Genomic DNA, 18,944 nt, shown 5'->3' on the forward strand with positions numbered 1-18,944 from the left:
TTTTGTGAACCCTTAAAATTAGCTTTGTTTCTGCAAATTTTTACACAGTGAAGCTTATTCCACACTGGTGATACACAAAACAGTTTTCTTTTAAAGGGGACCTATTATGCAAACATTTATAAGGTGTTTTAACACAGTTGAGTGGCCGCAGTGTGTGAAAACAACCAGCCAAAAATGGTAAAAAACCCACCCACTCATTTATGATAAAAAAAAATGTATGTGTGTATATATATATATATATATATATATATATACACTGTATATATGTGTGTGTGTGTGTGTGTGTGTGTGTGTGAGTGTTGTGTTTTACTTCTCATCTATATACGTTTATGCTGTTTACTTTTTTCCCAATTTACCCCAAAATTCCTCAACTTCACCATTAGCTTCTGGATAAAATATTATATTTTTATGAAAAAATCATTTTATTATTGATCTAAATTAAATATAAGTCTGTTGGTTAGAGAATCTGCCATCTGATATATATCCAGCAGAGAGCCATAGTGGGGATAGTTTTTGGTCCCTATGAGGAAACAAGCTTATAAATCATTCAGAATTAAGCTTTTTGAAAATGTAAAAATGCAGAAAGTTTTCTGTAAGGGGTAGGGTAAGGTGTAGGGCGATAGAAAATACAGTATATACAGTGTAAAAACCATTGCGCCTATGGAATGAACCCATAAAACATGGAAACCCAATGTGTGTGTGTGTGTGTGTGTGTGTGTGAGCATGTCTGTTTTACATTGCATTTGTGCTCTAGTGCCAGGCCTTCATTCCTGCGTAGAAGTTTTCAGATTTACAAAATGGCAACTAAACGCTCAAAAGTTGGAAAATCAATGAGTCAATTCTGTTCAAAGGCTTGATCACCCGGTGAATCGGTTCGCAAATCAGTTTGAATGATTCGTTCAGTTCCCTGCCGCATGCGCTGTGAAGCGGTTCTCACTCAGAGTTGTAACATCAAGAGCGTTGAAGACATGGCTTTAGATCTACAGTCAATTGAAAGCAAATCTGCAAAGGCTGTTGTTTGCTAGCTATGACGATCATTAGCCTGTTAGATGAACACCGCGTGTGCTGTCTATGGTTCCACAGGTATAGATAGGCTACATTCGATTACAGTACACGACACCACTATGACATTACCAGTTTGTTATACATGTACCTTATATACATTAAATAAGCTGTCACAGAGTATGAAATGAACACCCGCCAAACCCAATGTCTCGTTATGTTCGGTAGCGGTCATGTGAGGAGTTTTCACTCTTCTCCGTGTCAGAGGTTATATACATATATATATATAGAGAGAGAGAGAGAGAGATGTTATATATATATATTTAATATACTTTAAAATATAATTTAATTCAGTGATGCAAATCAGAATTTTCATCAGCTGTTATGTCAGTTTTTAGAGTCACATGATCCATCAGAAATCATTCTAATATATTGATTTATTACCAGTGTTGGAAACAGTTTGTAACCTGTGACATTTTGTTCAGGATTCTTTGATGAATAAAAAGCTAAAAAGAACAGCATTGATAATAAATCAACATATGATTTCTGAAGGATTATGTGACACTGGCAACTGGCTTAAGGGCTGATAAAAATTCTGATTTGCATCACTGAAATAAATTACATTAAGAAACATTACAAATCTTTTGAACGGCTGTGTGTGTGTATATATATATATATATATATACAGTGCCCTCCAAAAGTATTGGAACAGTAAAGACAAAATTGCTCTGTTGGCTGTGGAGTCAAGACATTTACAAATATGATTAAAAGATGAATATGAGACAAAACTACAGAATGTTATATTTTATTATTGGGTGATTCAATACATAGATGTTTTACCAGCTAAGAAGTTTTAGAGTTTCATCCCTCTATCTGATGTGAGCATTAGTATTGGAACAGTTGCCTCACGGGTCTTTCTAAGTGATCAGCTGTGTCCTGTTGCATTAATTCTTCAGATATTAAAAGCAGGGAATGTGTCGTATCAGTTATATCCATTACTTCTGCTCTCTGAATCTTGCATTTGATGATGACACACACAAACCAGGATGAAGACGAGGGAGCTGACTTTGAGAGAAAAGCAAGCAATTTGGATGCTAAAACAAAAGAGGAAGTTAATTAGAGCTATAGCAAAAACAAAGGGCATGGAGAAATCAAGAGTTTGGAAACCACCAGCGACACCAGCAACTACCTGATTGGCTGAGAAAACAACAGTAGTTGATGACAGACAAATCATAAAAGCTGTGAAAATGAACCCTAAAAGACTTGTCTGTAAAATCACCAACAACTTCCAGAAAGCTGGGGTGATGCTCTGACAATCTACTGTCCTCAGGAGACTTTGACATACAATTACTACATGATGCTACACAGCAAGATACAAACCTCTGACCGGCTCCAAAAACAGAAAGGCAAGATTAGAGTTTGCAAAAAAGCACAAAGGTGAGTCAGAAGAGTTTTGGAACTGTGTTTATGGACCGATGAGACAAAGATGAACCTTTATCGATGTGATGGGAAAGCAAAAATGTGGAGAAAAAAGGGAACTGCAATGATCCCACGCATACAGCCTAATCTGTAAAGCATGGTGAAGGTGGTGTCATGGCATGGGCATGCATGTCTCTGGAACAGGCCCTCTCAACTTTACTGATGACTTAATGTATGATGACAGTAGCAGAATGAATTTGGAAGGGTACAAAACCATCTTGCCTACCAATATTCAAGAAAATGCCACCAGATTCATTGGGAAGTGCTTCATATTGCATCAGGACAATGACCCAAAACACCCTGCCAGTTCAGTCAAAGAATTTATAAGGGCAAAGAAATGGAAAGTCAATCTCCAGATTTAAATCCGATTGAACATGAATTTCACCAGCTGAAGAGGAGAGTAAAGGCAGAAACTCCCCAAAATAAGCAACAATTGGAATTGGCTGCATTAAAGGCTGGGGAAAGTATTTCAAAGGATGAGACCAAGAGTCTGCACTGCAAAAAATGCTTTTCTTACTTAGATTTTTTGTCTTGTTTCCAGCCAAAATATCTAAAAATTCTTAAATCAAGAAGGAAAAATTATTGTCTTGTTTTCAGCAAAAACAAGTCAAAATTCAGTGAGTTTTTGCTCGAAACAAGCAAAATAATCTAATTTCAAACAGAAAATAAGATTATTTTTCTTACCCCATTGGCAGATTATTTTGCTTGTTTCGAGCAAAAACTCACTTAATTTTGACTTGTTGTAGAGCTAGCACGTGTTGACAACCTTCCAAAGTCTCATGCCATTTCGATAAAGGGAACATTTTTTTTTTTAAATTTCAGTAAATGTCATTTGGAGTCAAAAAGACCCCAAACAGCTTAGAAGGGTTTTAAGTGAATCTGCATGTAGTAATTAAGGGATACGTTATATCGTAAACTCTTCCCATGCTGACCAAATATAAATGTTTCTCTCCAGTGTGAATTTTTATGTGGGCGTTAAGACGTCCATGTGGATCTAAACTCCTCCTCTCCAGTGTGAATTTTCATATGCTTGTCAAGGATTCCTTTTCGGCTGAAACTTTTTCCACATTGTTGGCAGATGAAAGGCTTCTCTCCAGTGTGAATTCTCATGTGGACTTCAAGGTGTCCTTTTTGAGTGAAACTCTTACCACACTGAGCGCATGTGTAAGGCTTCTCTCCAGTGTGAACTCTCACGTGGGCTTTAAAGTTTCCATGTCGATCGAAACTCTTTCCACACTGAGTGCATTTGTAAGGTTTCTCTCCAGTGTGAACTCTCATGTGGACTTTAAGGTTCCAATGTTGATCAAAACTCTTTTCACACTGAGGGCATGTGTAAGGCTTTTCTCCAGTGTGAATTCTCATGTGGACCTTAAGGTTTCCATGTTGTTCGAAACTCTCTCCACACTGAGGGCATGTGTAAGGCTTCTCTCCAGTGTGAATTCTCATGTGCCTGGTAAGGCTTCCTTTTACTGTGAAACTTATGCCACACTGTTGGCAGGTGAAAGGGCTCTCACCAGTGTGAACTCTCATGTGATAATTAAGGTTTCCTTTTCGGCTGAAACTTTTTCCACACTGTTGACAGGTGAAAGGGCTCTCTCCAGTGTGAACTCTCATGTGGACTTTAAGGTTTCCATGTTGATCAAAACTCTTTCCACACTGAGGGCAAGTGTAAGGCTTCTCTCCAATGTGAATTCTTATGTGCCTGTTAAGGCTTCCTTTTTGAGTGAATATGTTTCCACACTGTTGACAGGTGAAAGGGCTCTCTCCAGTGTGAAATCTCATGTGGACTTTAAATTTCCCGTCTTGTTTTCCACATTGAGGGTATGTGTAAGACTTCTCTCCAGTGTGAAGTTTTAGGTGGACCTGAAGGTTTTCATGTTGATTGAAACTCTTCCCACACTGAAAGCAGGCAAAATAACTTGTTGTACCTATCTTTTGAGCTATCTTTCTAGAGGAAGTATTTCCAGTCTGTGAGCAACTAAAAGATTCATCTCCAGTTATGAAATCATGATGTTTCTCATATTGATCTTTCTCTTCCATATCAGTCAGCATGTCACTCTCCTCTTTCAGTGGCATCAGTTCTAAATTGAAAAAAAGAAACAAAAAAGTTAGCCCCGGTTTAATGCCACTAAGCAAAAGGCATCAACAACAACATCCAACTAGAACCTGTACTCACTAAGCCATGGGTTTTGAACCCTGTTCCTGGAGTTACCTCAGCATTGCACATTTTGCATGTCTCAATCAAACACACCTGATTGAGGTCATCAGCTCTTTAGCAGAGACTCAAAGACCTGAAATGGGTGTGTTAGAGAAGGTATACCTTGAGGGAAAAAAAACATTTGCACTAAGCTACTGAAAGAGGTAGGGGTCGACCGATATGTGTTTTTCAGGGCCGATGCCGATACCGATTATTACAGATCAAGTGGACCGATAACCGATATTTTTAACCGATATATTATGTCTGATGTAAAAATGAAAATTAATGTCAAAATTAAGAATAACAAGGGCTCTGACAAAAACTGCCTTCCCTGGTGTTGATTGCACTTCTTACTCTTGTCATCCTCCATGCATCCATCTACAATAAGGGTAATATAAAGAGAGAGTTAAAAGTGGGGCCACTGCATGCTTCATGATTAAGCCTATGAATACTGTACTACAGATAAACAGCTTGGGGAAATGTAAGTATTTGGCTTCAATAATTTACATGTTAGAAATGTATGTGTAATAGCATAACATCTCATAATTATAATATAATAAGTGTAAATAATTTAATTGTCTTCATAGCTCCATTGTAGAAGTTGTGAAGAAGACTGCAACTATTTTAATTAAACTATAACACTAACAGCCTGTTATAGGCACACTTGTTTCAATAGCCTATTGAAATGTCACAATTTATGTCATCCTAATATTGGCCTATGTTACAGTATCTTAATCTTAGCCTATGTGACAGTAATTTCGATTAGTTTTCATTTACAGTGCAGTGCAAATGATATATTTTAATCAAATGAGTTTACCATTAAAATTAAAACATGGAAGAAATAGCGTATTGTGTGATTTATTCTTTTAAACAAAAGTTGTTGTTGTAGTAGTAGTAGTAGATAAACCAAACTTTTATTTTGACGGGTTGCCATTAGGACCTCTTAAGTTTCTGTGTAGCCTATGTATGTGATATGACGATCGTTTTACTCAAATGAAACGGTCAAATGCTCATGAAGTAACTCTCAGAGCAGTTCTGGGGATGTTGTTCATGTATTTATGTCCTCATTTAGTGAGACGGCAGATGCTGAAAACACCGCAAGTGTCGCGCTCTTCAGTGTGTGTGTGTATAATCAAAACCGCGCGTCTGTGCCATTCACATATACATAGACATGCAGAATTCATATTTAAATAAGTCTTTTTGCAGCTTAATATTTACAGTTACTAGTCCATAGCGGGAGTAGATTTAAGTGTACTGACCTACTTTTGATTAATTCATCCAAACTTGGACGAACTCTGTGACTCCGCGTTATATGGTAAATTCCCTTTATGACTGGATTCCGTGATTCCGTCTGCGTTTTCCCCATCGTGGAAACCATAAATAAATAGATAATATTGAGGTGTTTTGCAACTTCAGTGTAGTGGATTGTGATTTATTGCAACTTGAGCAACGTCTGCTGCTGCCGTTGAGAGACAACTGATGCCTGATGATCACTGAAACTGTAGCAAGCCTTTCAGTGTCAGAGTGCCCAGTCTTCCACATTGATTGGTCTTGATAAGATGCGCGGTGGGCAGAGACTGCTCTGGGCCACAGAGTGGTGAGTTCTGACAGGCTGCATCAGAGCCAAACAGCGCGTTTCAAAATTAAATAATTTTATCGGCACATCGGTTTTGAAAATGACCTATACGATAATCATAAAAATGCTTAATATCGGCGCTGATAATCGGTCGACCACTAGAAAAAGGTGTTACATACATGGAGAGGAGGAGAGTTTAAGTGGCATCAGCTAATCTCTGGAGTGTCTCAAGGTTCAATGCACAGTTCTCTTTGCTTCTACATTTACACAGTTTCACTGGGAACAATCATAAAGGCACATGGCTTCTCCTTCTACTGCTATGCAGATAATAAGCAGCTCCAAAACGCAAGGCACAGCTGCTTGGCCAAGCTCTTGTCATTTCAAGACTGGTCAGCTTTCCAGTCAGCATGACTAAGCCTTGGCAGATGATCAAGAACATAGCAGCATGCCTAATCTTCAATCAGCCGAATACAACCCACATCACACTCCTCCTGATCTCACCCCACTTGTTCCCAGTTGCGGTCAGAATCATATTTAACATTTCAACACCGGCTTTCAGGATTCCCACCGCAACAGCACCACCTACCTCAATTCAATTCTTCAAGTGTATACTACCTCCTACCAGCTATGGTCACTGAGTAAATTACACCTTGTTCTTCCTTCACAACAAAGCACAATGTCACTCTCCAAAACCTTCATACTTCCTGCTTCTCTCTGTTGGAATGAGCTACCAACCTCCTCCCGAACAGCTGAGATAATCACAACTTTTAAGAAGAAGCTGAAGACTGACCTCTTCCACAAGCACTTAACCATTCCACACCCATAAACCAAATGCACTCTCTCACACACTAACACGAAACATTACAAGTCCCTTTGGATGAAATTGTCTGCTAAATGCATAATTGTAAATACTAACTAATAATGTAAGATTAAGCTACTGCTACACAGTTACTGGAAAGATTAAATGTGTGTGAATCATTTGGGTCTGTGAGACTTTCAGCAGTGTTAGACAGTAGAGTCTTTTAACTTTTAATTAAACTCTAAGTACTTAAACACTATTACTACTATTTACAAACAAAAATACTGATGCCACAACTTTGCCACAGAGAAATATAATGTACATCTCATGAAACACAAGAATGGAGTGCCACAGGGCTCAGTATGGAGGTCCTCTGCTTTTCTCCTTGTTTAAGCTCCCCCTGAAGGACATCATGAATTTGCAGACACAACTTGTGATTGGTAACTTAGTGTCTAATGTTTAATAAAGGTTAAACAAATAAAGTCTGAAATCAGGCTTTCAAGAAAGAAAAAAAGAAGAAAGCTGCAGGAAAAACACCTGCCAGCTGTGAGTACAGTCCATATGTACATATATATATATATATATATATATATACACAGTATCTCACAAAAGTGAGTACACCCCTCACATTTCGGTAATCATTTTAGTATATCTTTTCAAGGGACAATACTATAGAAATGAAACTTAGATATATTTTAGAGTAGTCAACTTGTATAGCAGTAAAGATTTACTGTCCTCTGAAAATAACTCAACACACAGCCATTATTGTCAAAAAAGCTGGCAACAAAAGTGAGTACACCCTACGTGAAAACAGCTATATGTCGTTTAACCATGCAAAGCCACATGTTTACATTTACATTTACATTTATGCATTTAGCAGACGCTTTTATCCAAAGCGACTTACATTGCATTCAAGTTACAGTTTTTACATTTGATCAGCTCTTGCTTTCCCTGGGAATCGAACCCATGATCTTGGCGTTGCTAGCGCCATGCTCTACTATTTGAGCTACAGGAAAGCCTTGTACTATTCATCATGTTCATGTTTTTGTCTGATTGACAGGACCATACAAATTTGTGTATCTTGTTTTAGAGTAGTTAAAATTTGGTGCTTGGAGTACAATTTTCTCATACTGACCACTGGATGCTCAACATGGTACCTCATGGCAAAGAACTCTCTGAGGATTTGAGAATTAGAATTGTTGCTCTCCACAAAGATGGCCGAGGCTATAAGAAGTTCGGTAACACCCTGGAACTGAGTTACAGTACAGTGGCCAGGGTCATACAAAGGTTTTCCAAGACGAGATGCTGCCAGCATTGCTTTAGAGGTTGCAGAAGCGGAAGGTTAGCTTGTCAACGCTCAGACCCTACGCCGCACACTGCAACAAGTCGGTTTGCATGGCCGTTGTCCCAGAAGGAAGCCTCTTTTGATGCTGGCTCACAAAAAAGCCTGCAAACAGTTTGCTGAAGACAACCTGGCCAAGAGCATGAATTACTGGAACCATGTCCTGTGGTCTGATGAGTCTAAGGTAAATTTGTTTGGCTCAGATGGTGTCCAGCATGTGTGGTGACGCCCTGGTGAGGAGTACCAAGAAAATTGTGTCTTGCCTACAGTCAAGCATGGTGGTGGTAGCATTATGGTCTGGGGCTGCATGAGTGCTGCTGGTACTGGGGAGCTGTGGTTCATTGAGGGAAACATGCATTCCAACATGTACCATGACATTCTGAAGCAGAAGATGATGCCCTCCCTTCAGAAACTAGGCCGAATGGCAGTTTTCCAACATAATAACGACCCCAAACACACTGCCAAGATGACAACTGCCTTGCTGATGAAGGTGATGGAGTGGCCAAGTATGTCTCCAGACCTGAACCCTATTGAGCACATGTGGGGCATCCTCAAGCGGAAGGTGGGGAAGCAACATGTGTCTAACATCCAGCAGCTCCGTGATGTCATTGTGGAGGAGTGGAAGAGGATCCCAGCAACAACCTGTGCAGCTCCAAGCCCAGGAGGATTAAGGCTGTGCTAGATAACAATGGTGCCCCTACAAAATATTGACACTTGGGACACAGTTTTGACATGTTCACTTAGGGTGTACTCATTTTTGCTGCCAGTTATTTGGACAATAATGGCTATATGTTGAGTTATATTTAGAGGACAGTAAATTTGTATTTCTATACAAGCTGCACATTGATTACTCTAAAATATATGTACTATATAAAAACATCTATGACCTTTGAAACATGTCTACTCTTCATGCTCTATGTTGACTATGGTTTCAATAATAATAATCAACCATTTGCATAAAGCATCCATATTTGCCCATGCCCATGTTGATTAGATTATTAAAAATTTGAAAAATATTAATTTAAGGTACATTTAGAACAAATAAAAACGTGCGATTAAGTTGCGATTAATCACGAGTTAACTCATGACAATCATGCGATTAATCACGATTTTAATAGCGTTTGCGATATTTTTTATTAAAACAGGGGTGGCCAATCCTTCTCCTGGAGGGCCACAGTCCAGTCCCAAAAGCAACTATGGTCGCAAGTTCCATCGTTACCACTAGAGTTCATTGTAACTTGTGACCATAGTTAGCTAACGATGCTTTTGACAAACCCACCACTGCAGAGTTTAGTTCCAACCCCAATTAAGCACACTCTGCATTAAAATATGTGATTTAGGGGTGCCACTATATACCAATATTGACGATAATCATGAACATGATAACCATCTTGGATATTTTCATAAAGATAATGTATAATGCAATGTATAATCCAATCACCATCACCTTTATTACAATATAGAATACTAACAAATAATTTTCTGCCTCATTCTGTGATTTGAAGCAACATCATTTAACAGAAGGGAGTTATTTCAAACTGTTTTAACTGTTTAAACTAATTTTAACTGTTCCTTTTGAATGCATTGGTGTAAAATTTGACTGATAACATTATTTATCACGATATACAGGTGCTGGTCATATAATTAGAATATCATCAAAAAGTTTATTTCATTAATTCCATTCAAAAAGTGAAACTTGTATATTATATTCATTCATTACACACAGACTGATATATTTCAAATGTTTATTTCTTTTAATTTTGATGCTTACAGCTCATGAAAGTCAAAAATCAGTATCTCAAAATATTAGAATATTTATATTTGAGCTTGAATAAATGACCATCCCTACAGTATAAATTCTGGGTATATCTTGTTCTTTGAAACCACAATAATGGGGAAGACTGCTGACTTGGCAATGATCCAGAAGACGAACATTGACACCCTCCACAAAGAGGGTAAGTCACAGAAGGTCATTACTAAAAGGTGTGGCTGTTTACAGAGTGCTGTATCAAAGCATATTAATGCAAAGTTGACTGGAAAGAAGAATTTGGGTAGGAAAAGGTGCACAAGCAGCAGGGATGACCGCAAGCTTGAGAATACAGTCAAGCAAAGCCGATTCAAACACTTGGGAGAGCTTCACAAGGAGTGAACTGAAGCTGGAGTCAGTGCATCAAGAGTCACCACGCTCAGACGTCTTCAGGAAAAGGGCTACCAAGCCACTTCTGAAACAGAGACAACGTCAGAAGCATCTTAACTGGGCTGTGGAGAAAAAGAACTGAACTGTTGCTCAGTGGTCCAAAGTCCTCTTTTCAGATGAAAGTAAATTTTACATTTCATTTGGAAATCAAGGTCCCAGAGTCTGAAGGAAGAGTGGAGAGGCACAGAATCCATGTTGCTTGAAGTCCAGTGTGAAGTTTCCACAGTCAGTGATGATTTGGGTTGCCATGTCATCTGCTGGTGTTGGTCCACTGTGTTTTCTGATGTCCACAGTCAACGCAGCCATCTACCAGGAGATTTTAGAGCACTTCATGCTTCCTTCTGCTGACAAGCTTTATGGAGATGCTGATTTCATTTTCCAGCAGGACTTGGCACCTGCACACACTGCCAAAGGTACCAAAAGCTGGTTCAATGACCATAGTGTTACTGTGCTTGATTGGCCAGCAAACTCGCCTAACCTGAACCCCATAGAGAATCTGTGGGGTATTGTCAAGAGGAAGATGAGAGACACCAGACCCAACAATGCAGATGAGCTGAAGGCCACTATCAGAGCAACCTGGGCTCTCATAACACCTGAGCAGTGCCACAGACTGATCGACTCCATGCCACGCCGCATTGCTGCAGTAATTCAGGCAAAAGGAGCCCCAACTAAGTATTGAGTGCTGTACATGCTCATACTTTTCATTTTCATACTTTTCGGGTTGGCCAATATTTCTAAAAATCCTTTCTTTGTATTGGTCTTAAGTAATATTCTAATATTTTGAGATACTGATTTTTGACTTTCATGAGCTGTAAGCTCTAATCATCAAAATTAAAAGAAATAAGCATTTGAAATATATCAGTCTGTGTGTAATGAATGAATATAATATACAAGTTTCACTTTTTGAATGGAATTAGTGAAATAAATAAACTTTTTGATGATATTCTAATTATATGACCAGCACCTGTATGCTATCATTATGCTGTTAATGATAGTTATTGTTAGTCACACTATTCATAAATTATTTTGGCCACGATAATTGTGTAGCGAAAAATTTGATATAGTGACAGCACTAATGTCATTATAACAATGGGATTATTTGCCTTAAATTAACAAAAAGCACTGTCTCACAACAAAATACAGTTGAAGTCAAAAGTTTACACAGGCTACACCTTGCAAAATCTGCAAAATGTTAATTATTTTACCAAAATAAGAGGGATCATACAAAATGCATGTTATTGTTCATTTAGTTCTGACCTGAATAAGATATTTCACATAAAATATGTTTACATATAGTCCACAAGAGAAAATAAGTTGAATTTATAAAAATTACCCGTTCAAAATTTTACTTGATTCTTAATACTGTGTTGTTACCTGAATGATCCACAGCTGTTTTTTTTTTTGTTTTTTTTTTTAGTTGTTCATGAGTCCCTTGTTTGTCCTGAACAGTTAAACGTCCTGTTCTTCAGAAAAAATCCTTTAGGTCCCACAAATTATTTAGTTTTCCAGCATTTTTGTGTATTTGAACCCTTTCCAACAATGACTGTATGATTTTGAGATCCATCTTTTCACACGGAGGACAACTGAGGGACTCATATTCAGCTATTACAAAAGGTTCAAATGCTCACTGATGCTTCAGAAGGAAAAACGATGCATTAAGAGTGATGCATAAAGAGCAAGAAAATATTTTTATTATTTTGCCTAAATATCATATTTTTTTTCATTTAGTACTGCCCTTCAGAAGCTACAGAAGATAGTTACATGATGTTTCCCAGAAGACAAAATAATTAAAATTTACCCTGATCTTCAAATTCAAAAAGCTTAGCAGGTGCTCTTAATCTTAATCTAGAGCTGTCACCAGAATATTTACACCCCACTGTCCCACCACTGACTACCATCACAGCTGTCTTTCCTATTCACAGAGTAACCAAAGAACCACTGGAATAGAGCCCTGCATTTCAGCCCAGGCCCGATGGGCCCCGATTTATTTTCACCTCTAGGGCCGGGGTTCGGGACAATTTTCACATCATACCTCAGACACGGGCAGGGCTTCAGGCCTGTTTTAGGCTTCTCCTTATTTTTATATTTGAATTATTTATTAATAAACTAGTGTTTTATGAGCTAGTTTCGCAAAGATGAAGTTGATGATCCTGACTCACAACCTCCTCATTGGACGCACCTTTACAGAGAAATGCATCTTTACAGATTACATAATGAAATAGTTTTTGTTTTCGATTTGAATTATTTAGTTTTATAGTAGTAATTCAAAGTTTTCTATTGATATATTTATCATTTCTGTGAGGCAAATATTTGCTGAGTTTTGGTTCATCACTGTGAAGCGCTCCTGTTCAAGACAGACAGCAGAAAGCGCATCCCGTTTTTTAATTAAAAAAAAAAATATTTTATAAAAGCACATTGTTTTGTTAATATTGTGAGTGCACACAAATATAAGTAGACCGTTTACAGTTCTGAATGATGTATTACTCTTACCTTTATGAGCAAAAATGACAGCGTATTTTAAGTTGTTTCCACATCGCGCTGGTGCCTCCATGTCCTGCAAAATGTGTTTTAGTTTCCACTCTCCACACAAACGGTTATAAACGATTATGCGCCTAATAGCACACATTTATCTAGGTTAAACGTTTAAAGGGGTGGTTGACTGAGGTGCAGTCAAACATGTGTTCATGCTTCGTTTTTTTAAAACGCATTATTTTTCACATAATTTACCTTTATTCTACACCGCTCTGTCCCTTCTCTGATAAACTCCCCGATTATTTCCTGGTTTTATGAAGCCCCTCCCTCAGAAATACATGATGGGCTCAGATTGGTTAGCTGGTCCAGTGTGTTGTGATTGGCTAAACCTCCTCTAGTGCCTAAAACGTCCCGCCCCTCACCTCAGAATGCGCTCCGGTTGTATTGTAAACAATGGCGTCTTTAATATTGCTTATCAATTTGAGCCCGATTGAGACCCAGTGAATATTAGTGAAGAGGATCATGCAGAACATGTGCAAGTATGGCTCTTAATGGTATGTTTTTTTGGTTTGTTGTTGTCTCATACCTTTAGATACGCTGTTATTTGTAAGTGCCACTGCTTCTGTTAGCTTTTAATATACGGTTTTATCCTGATTAAAGCTTTAATACGGCACAGCAATCACACGCACGTCCATGTATAATGCTTCTCATTGCTATGTGAAAATAAGTGTATAATTGGAACAGTTTGTTAGAGCTGATCTGACGATCTGAATGAGAGAGAGAGAGATGCAGAGCATGTGCAGAGCAGGGGGGTGCGAGGAACAGTATTGAGAACCGCTGTTTTAGAACAGATGATGATTTGAAACTTGTGAATCCATTAGAATCGTCAGAAGACAGAATAGCGATTCGTATATGAGTAGAGTTTTACGTGCACCCCTAGTTTTCTCTTCCTCTTCTCTAAAGCAGCACAGCATGGCCCCGCCCCCTTCCTTACATGTTCCCGGGGGCGGGGTTTATCTGGGTCAGTGACGTATCAGACCCGGGAAGTAGTTCGTTGTAGTCCCTTACCAGCCGTTTTTGTAGGCATTAAACTGCCAGAATTTTAAAAGACAATATCTCTGTTTGCATTGAACTTTCAGCGCCGCAACTTTGCAGATGTTGTTTATGCTCAAACAGTAACATTACACACTAACTAACGTTAAAAAAGTGAAATCGCAGTCAACCACCCCTTTAAACTTACATTGTGATATGCTTGAAATGTTTTATGTCTATAGATTTTTATTTAGGCAAGTTGTGATGATTTGAGAAAAGGCTAAATTGATCAAACATAGGTTATGATCAAATATAATGGAACAAGAACACTAGAATTACTGCATTTGTTAATGACTTTATTAAAGAAATATGTAATATTCTATAATAAATCAAAAATGTATTATTTATTAATTTATTTTGTTGATAAGAACTATTTGATAGCAAAATTAACTTCTGAAGGTTGCCATGTTGTCTTATTTAATTTAATTTAATTTTTAATCTTGTGCCTCTTATATAATGGTGGCCCGATGAATGTTAAATAGAACCAATCCATGTTCAGTGAAAATGATTTGATTATTTCAAAACAGTAATATATTTTATTGAATAAAATTAAAATAAGTGAGCAAGTGACACATTTTTGTATCTGTATCAGAATTGGTGAATAAGATGTTTATTAAAATCAATATTGTATCGGCCAAAAAAAAAAAAAAAAAAACTATCTGTGGATCCCTAGTCTGAAATAAAAGCTTTTTCATTAAGCCACTTATATGACATTTTTCAAAAATAATTATTTATGAAGAGGGAAACATCTTAATAAGGATCACAGTTTAACTTTGAGAATGAAAACCAACCTGTTTGTTTCTCAGTAACTTCTTGTTTCACTCTGAAAGTTTCTTCAATCTTCATGTCTTCGCTCTCCTCTTTAATAAACGTCATCTTTATAACAGTATGTCACGTGGATCTCAGTTGCTTCACCAGGATTTTTAATTTTTTTTTCTGTTTGGACACTGCCACTTTACTAAATAGAAAAAAAAAGAAGAAAAAAAAATCCAAACTAAATCTCTAGGTGCGTCTCAATCAGCTCCCTAGTCACACAAACTCCAACTACAAATTAATAAAAGATTATTAAAGGGGGGTCATATGATGTGATTTCAAGTTGTCCTTTCTCTTTGGAGTGTTACAAGCTGTTCGTGCATAGATCTGATCCCTGAAGTTGCAAAGACTAAAGTCTCAAAACCAAAGAGATATTCTTTATAAAAGTTAAGACTCGACCACGCCCTCCTAAAACAGCTCATTCAAACACGCCCCCACAGGTCTACGTCACGGTGTGGGAGGATTTGCATAACACCGCCCAAATGTATACGCAATGAAAGAAGGCGTTACTATTATTCTCGCTGTAGTATTGTTGCTGCCGCTGGCGTCATGTCGTGGAGACGATGGCCGTTTCTCAATATGCGTTCTTGTCTGGACTTGTGTTCTTGTGAAACGTCATCAGTCGTCGCTCAAGTACTGTTCCAATTCAAAGTTCACATCTAGCCAAGTACAGTTCAAATCCCCGGATGTGTTCTTGCTCCGCCCCCTTTATCAAGGATGCATCCAGAGGTGACCTATGCGAACTTGAGGCAGCCAGGTATCCCAGAATGCATTTCGCACCAATCAGCGAGCGTTAATGGCGGAGGGGAAAACCGCAAAGTTTCAAAATATTACTGTTATTGTGTCATGAAATGTAGTTTTAAGAGTATTTCAAGCGAGAATGTAGTTGTTTAAAACTCAAATCTGCGGTTTATTTATAAAGATAGCGCCTATTTGAAAATCAGTTTTGCCGATTTCGGAGACGTAAGCTCCACACGATCACCAGGCGCTCAGTGCTCATGTATCCCACTGAGAGCAGCCTCACCGCGGCTAGTCCTTCTGACATTTGCCACTGGCTCTGATGTCTCTGTAGTGGTTAAACATGAGGTAAAATTAGTTTTGGGTAAATCTAACAGGCGATCTTTGGTCTCACGAACCTATTATTTCTTCCAGGTCATATCATTTTGGCTGAGCACAAAGTTATGTTTCATAAATTATTCATTTATTAATCGTAATACAGCGCTTACTTTGTTAAGGTGACTGAATTGTTTGCTTTTGTCTTTATTTCCTATTACATAAATCTCTTATACTTTATACTTTTATGATGGCTATATTGTTAATTAAAACTGACATTTAACAAAAAATGCAGAGTTGTGCTTGTCATATTTGATTTTATTATACATAGTGAGAGTATATGTGCACATATTAAACCACGTATTAATGTTTTATATTTTTAAAATGAAAACGAAAAGAGGGTTGTATTTTATATTTTGAAGAAAACGAAAAGGCAGTGGTGTTTGATATCATTTCGTTGTATTGTAATGTGTGTATGCGTTTACATTTTTGTGGCTAAACAGAAAAGAGGCAACGCTGTTTGATATATTTCATTTACTGTAATATGTGCGTTCCCTGAACTACATTTTTGCAGCTATTAATATGATTAATATTATACGGAGGACTGACGGTAAGGGGCGTAACATTTCCGTCTCACGCTTGAGGTATTCGGCCAATCAGAGCACACCCCGCTTCTCAGAACGATGAGCTTTGTAAAAATCGGCGCGTTTCAGAAAGGCGGAGCATTGAGGAGCAACAATAATGTACAGTATGTGGAAAATAATGTTTTTTTTTTTTACCTTAAACCACATAAACACACTGCATTACACCAAATACACAAAATAATGTTCTTTTTAGCAACGTCATATGACACCCTTTAATTATGCAGACACTGCATATTTAGTTACTTATTTATTTCTAGATTTGACAGATTACACTTTCATGAAGACTGTTTTGTTGTCTGTGAAAGTTCTCATTTCTGACCAGCGGGTGTCGTCAGCGTGCACTGATTCCAGCGCTTTGAATCAAAAGCTCCGTTTATCACATTACTACATGCCAGTGGCTCAATTTGTGCTCATAATAAACTCATTCATGATTTAGTGAGCTATATGAGACGCACCTTTCCTGTTACTTACAAGCATATGCGCTCACACAAAATAACGTTCATTAATGCCAGATACAGCATTACAATATCAATAATAAGTAATTAATTATAGATCGTTTGTTAAAACTATAAAATAGACTGAACAATTTGCATCGATTTAAAGATATGAAACAGTTAAAAACCACAAACCTTTCTTCAGCCGAATCACAACAGACCCAGCATCGCGGCGCGTCCTAATGACGTCACATAACCAAACCGAAATAAGAGTCTTATATAAACTTGTAATAATAATAATAAAATAAATTACAGGCAAAAAAAAAAAAAAAAACACAAATTATTTTAAATTATAAAACGTGCCAGCGGGATGCAGAGTTAAATTCTTTGTGAAATACATATTTCCAAGCCATTTTTTCTCTATTGTTATTTGATATTTTTCCCTTAGGATACATAGACAAACAAGGTTTATCTTTTTGAGGGCCACAGACACTATAAAAATTGTAAAATTCAATAGATAACTGGATGGATATCACAAGGTGACAGCAGAAAAAAATAATTAAATTATGTTGGTGCACTGATAATTATTTTTATAGTGCAGAGCCAAATAGCCTAGCTGTGATTTTATTTCTTTTTTGTAGCAGTGAAAAAATAGAACACAAAAGAGGCAGATGCTTCATGCCACATAAGGATATGAGAGAATGCAAGTTTGAAGAAAAAAAATTATTAAAGAAAATTTTTTATTAAAGACACACATGCATCACCAAGTAAAAGAATGTGTTAAATCTATATGAATAAATGCCAAGAGAAAGAAAGATGAGAATTGGTGGAGCAAGGGCTTAGTCCTGGGTGAAAGCAATTTTTGACATAAGCAGAAAGTGTTTATATATTTTTATTTCTATACAAAATAATAATAATAATAATAATAATGTAGTGGACTGTGTAATAATTTGCTGGAAAATTGATTCCCACTGTTGAGAAGTCTGTGTGTTGAGAAAGCACTACTCGGTGATGACTGGCCAGCTTTTGAAGACTAAATCAGCATGGCTTTATTCATTATCAGGTCAGTCACAGTCGTTTATTTGTGCATCCACAAACGGGAGCTCATACGTAACATACATGCATGGAGAACCTACAAAAGTGAAGTATACCGTTACCTATGATTAGCACCTGTGGCTCATTATGTTTTCCTTGCATATATACACCTTGTTCAGTTCATTAACTTGACGGTAATGGTAAGTGTTCTCAACTCCCTCCCGGAACTACATCTCCATGGTGTTAGCTTTCACGGTCACACTTTATATTAGGTGGCCTTAACTACTATGTACTTACATCAAAAAATTAAGTATTGTGTTCATACTGTATTGCAAAACACTGTTGCTGCTATTGAGGTGTGATACGGGTAAGGTTAGGGACAGGTTTGGTGGTATGGGTAGGTTTAAGGGTGGGTTAAGGTGTAAGGGATGGGTCAACAGTGTAATTACAAATGTAATTACAGAAATTAATTACAGATGTAATTACATAAAAAACATTTTTACATTTTTAAAAATATAAGCACAATGTAAAAACATGTATGTACACAATAAGTGCATTGTACCAAATGATTAATTGAAATGTAAGTAGTTAAGGCACCTAATATAAAGTGGGACCGCTTTCACTGTTATGCTGATGATACTCAGCTCTATATTTCTTTGTGAAATGATGAAACTTACCAATTTGCAAAACTAATGTATAGTTGATATAACAAACTGGATGACTAGCAATTTCTTACTGCTAAATTCTGAGGTGTTAATTATTGGACCAAAAACTTTTGCATGTAATAACCTTCACTGTCTAATACTTGA

General features: G+C 37.4%; 1 protein-coding gene across 3 annotated transcripts; it reads right to left on the minus strand.

Moving 5' to 3' along the window:
• Nucleotides 1-1,773: 1,773 nt before the first annotated feature.
• On the minus strand, nt 1,774-18,151 carry LOC131552041 (zinc finger protein 239-like). 3 transcript variants are annotated; one of them, XM_058795431.1, is made up of 3 exons: nt 17,296-18,150; nt 14,948-15,114; nt 1,774-4,562 (listed from the first exon to the last, which is right to left on the minus strand). In XM_058795431.1, exons 2-3 carry the CDS (start codon nt 15,030-15,032, stop codon nt 3,457-3,459), a joined length of 1,191 nt encoding a protein of 396 aa, XP_058651414.1. In that variant the 5' UTR covers nt 15,033-15,114; nt 17,296-18,150; the 3' UTR covers nt 1,774-3,456. The 3 variants fall into 3 exon arrangements, with proteins under 3 accessions (XP_058651414.1, XP_058651415.1, XP_058651416.1); XM_058795432.1 differs by lacking the exon at nt 17,296-18,150 and adding an exon at nt 13,083-13,146 and having other exon boundaries at nt 14,948-15,068; XM_058795433.1 differs by lacking the exon at nt 14,948-15,114 and having other exon boundaries at nt 17,296-18,151.
• Between the last annotated feature and the right edge of the window lie 793 nt (nt 18,152-18,944).

This window comes from Onychostoma macrolepis, chromosome 13, assembly GCF_012432095.1.
Source record: "Onychostoma macrolepis isolate SWU-2019 chromosome 13, ASM1243209v1, whole genome shotgun sequence".
Taxonomy (NCBI): domain Eukaryota; kingdom Metazoa; phylum Chordata; class Actinopteri; order Cypriniformes; family Cyprinidae; genus Onychostoma; species Onychostoma macrolepis.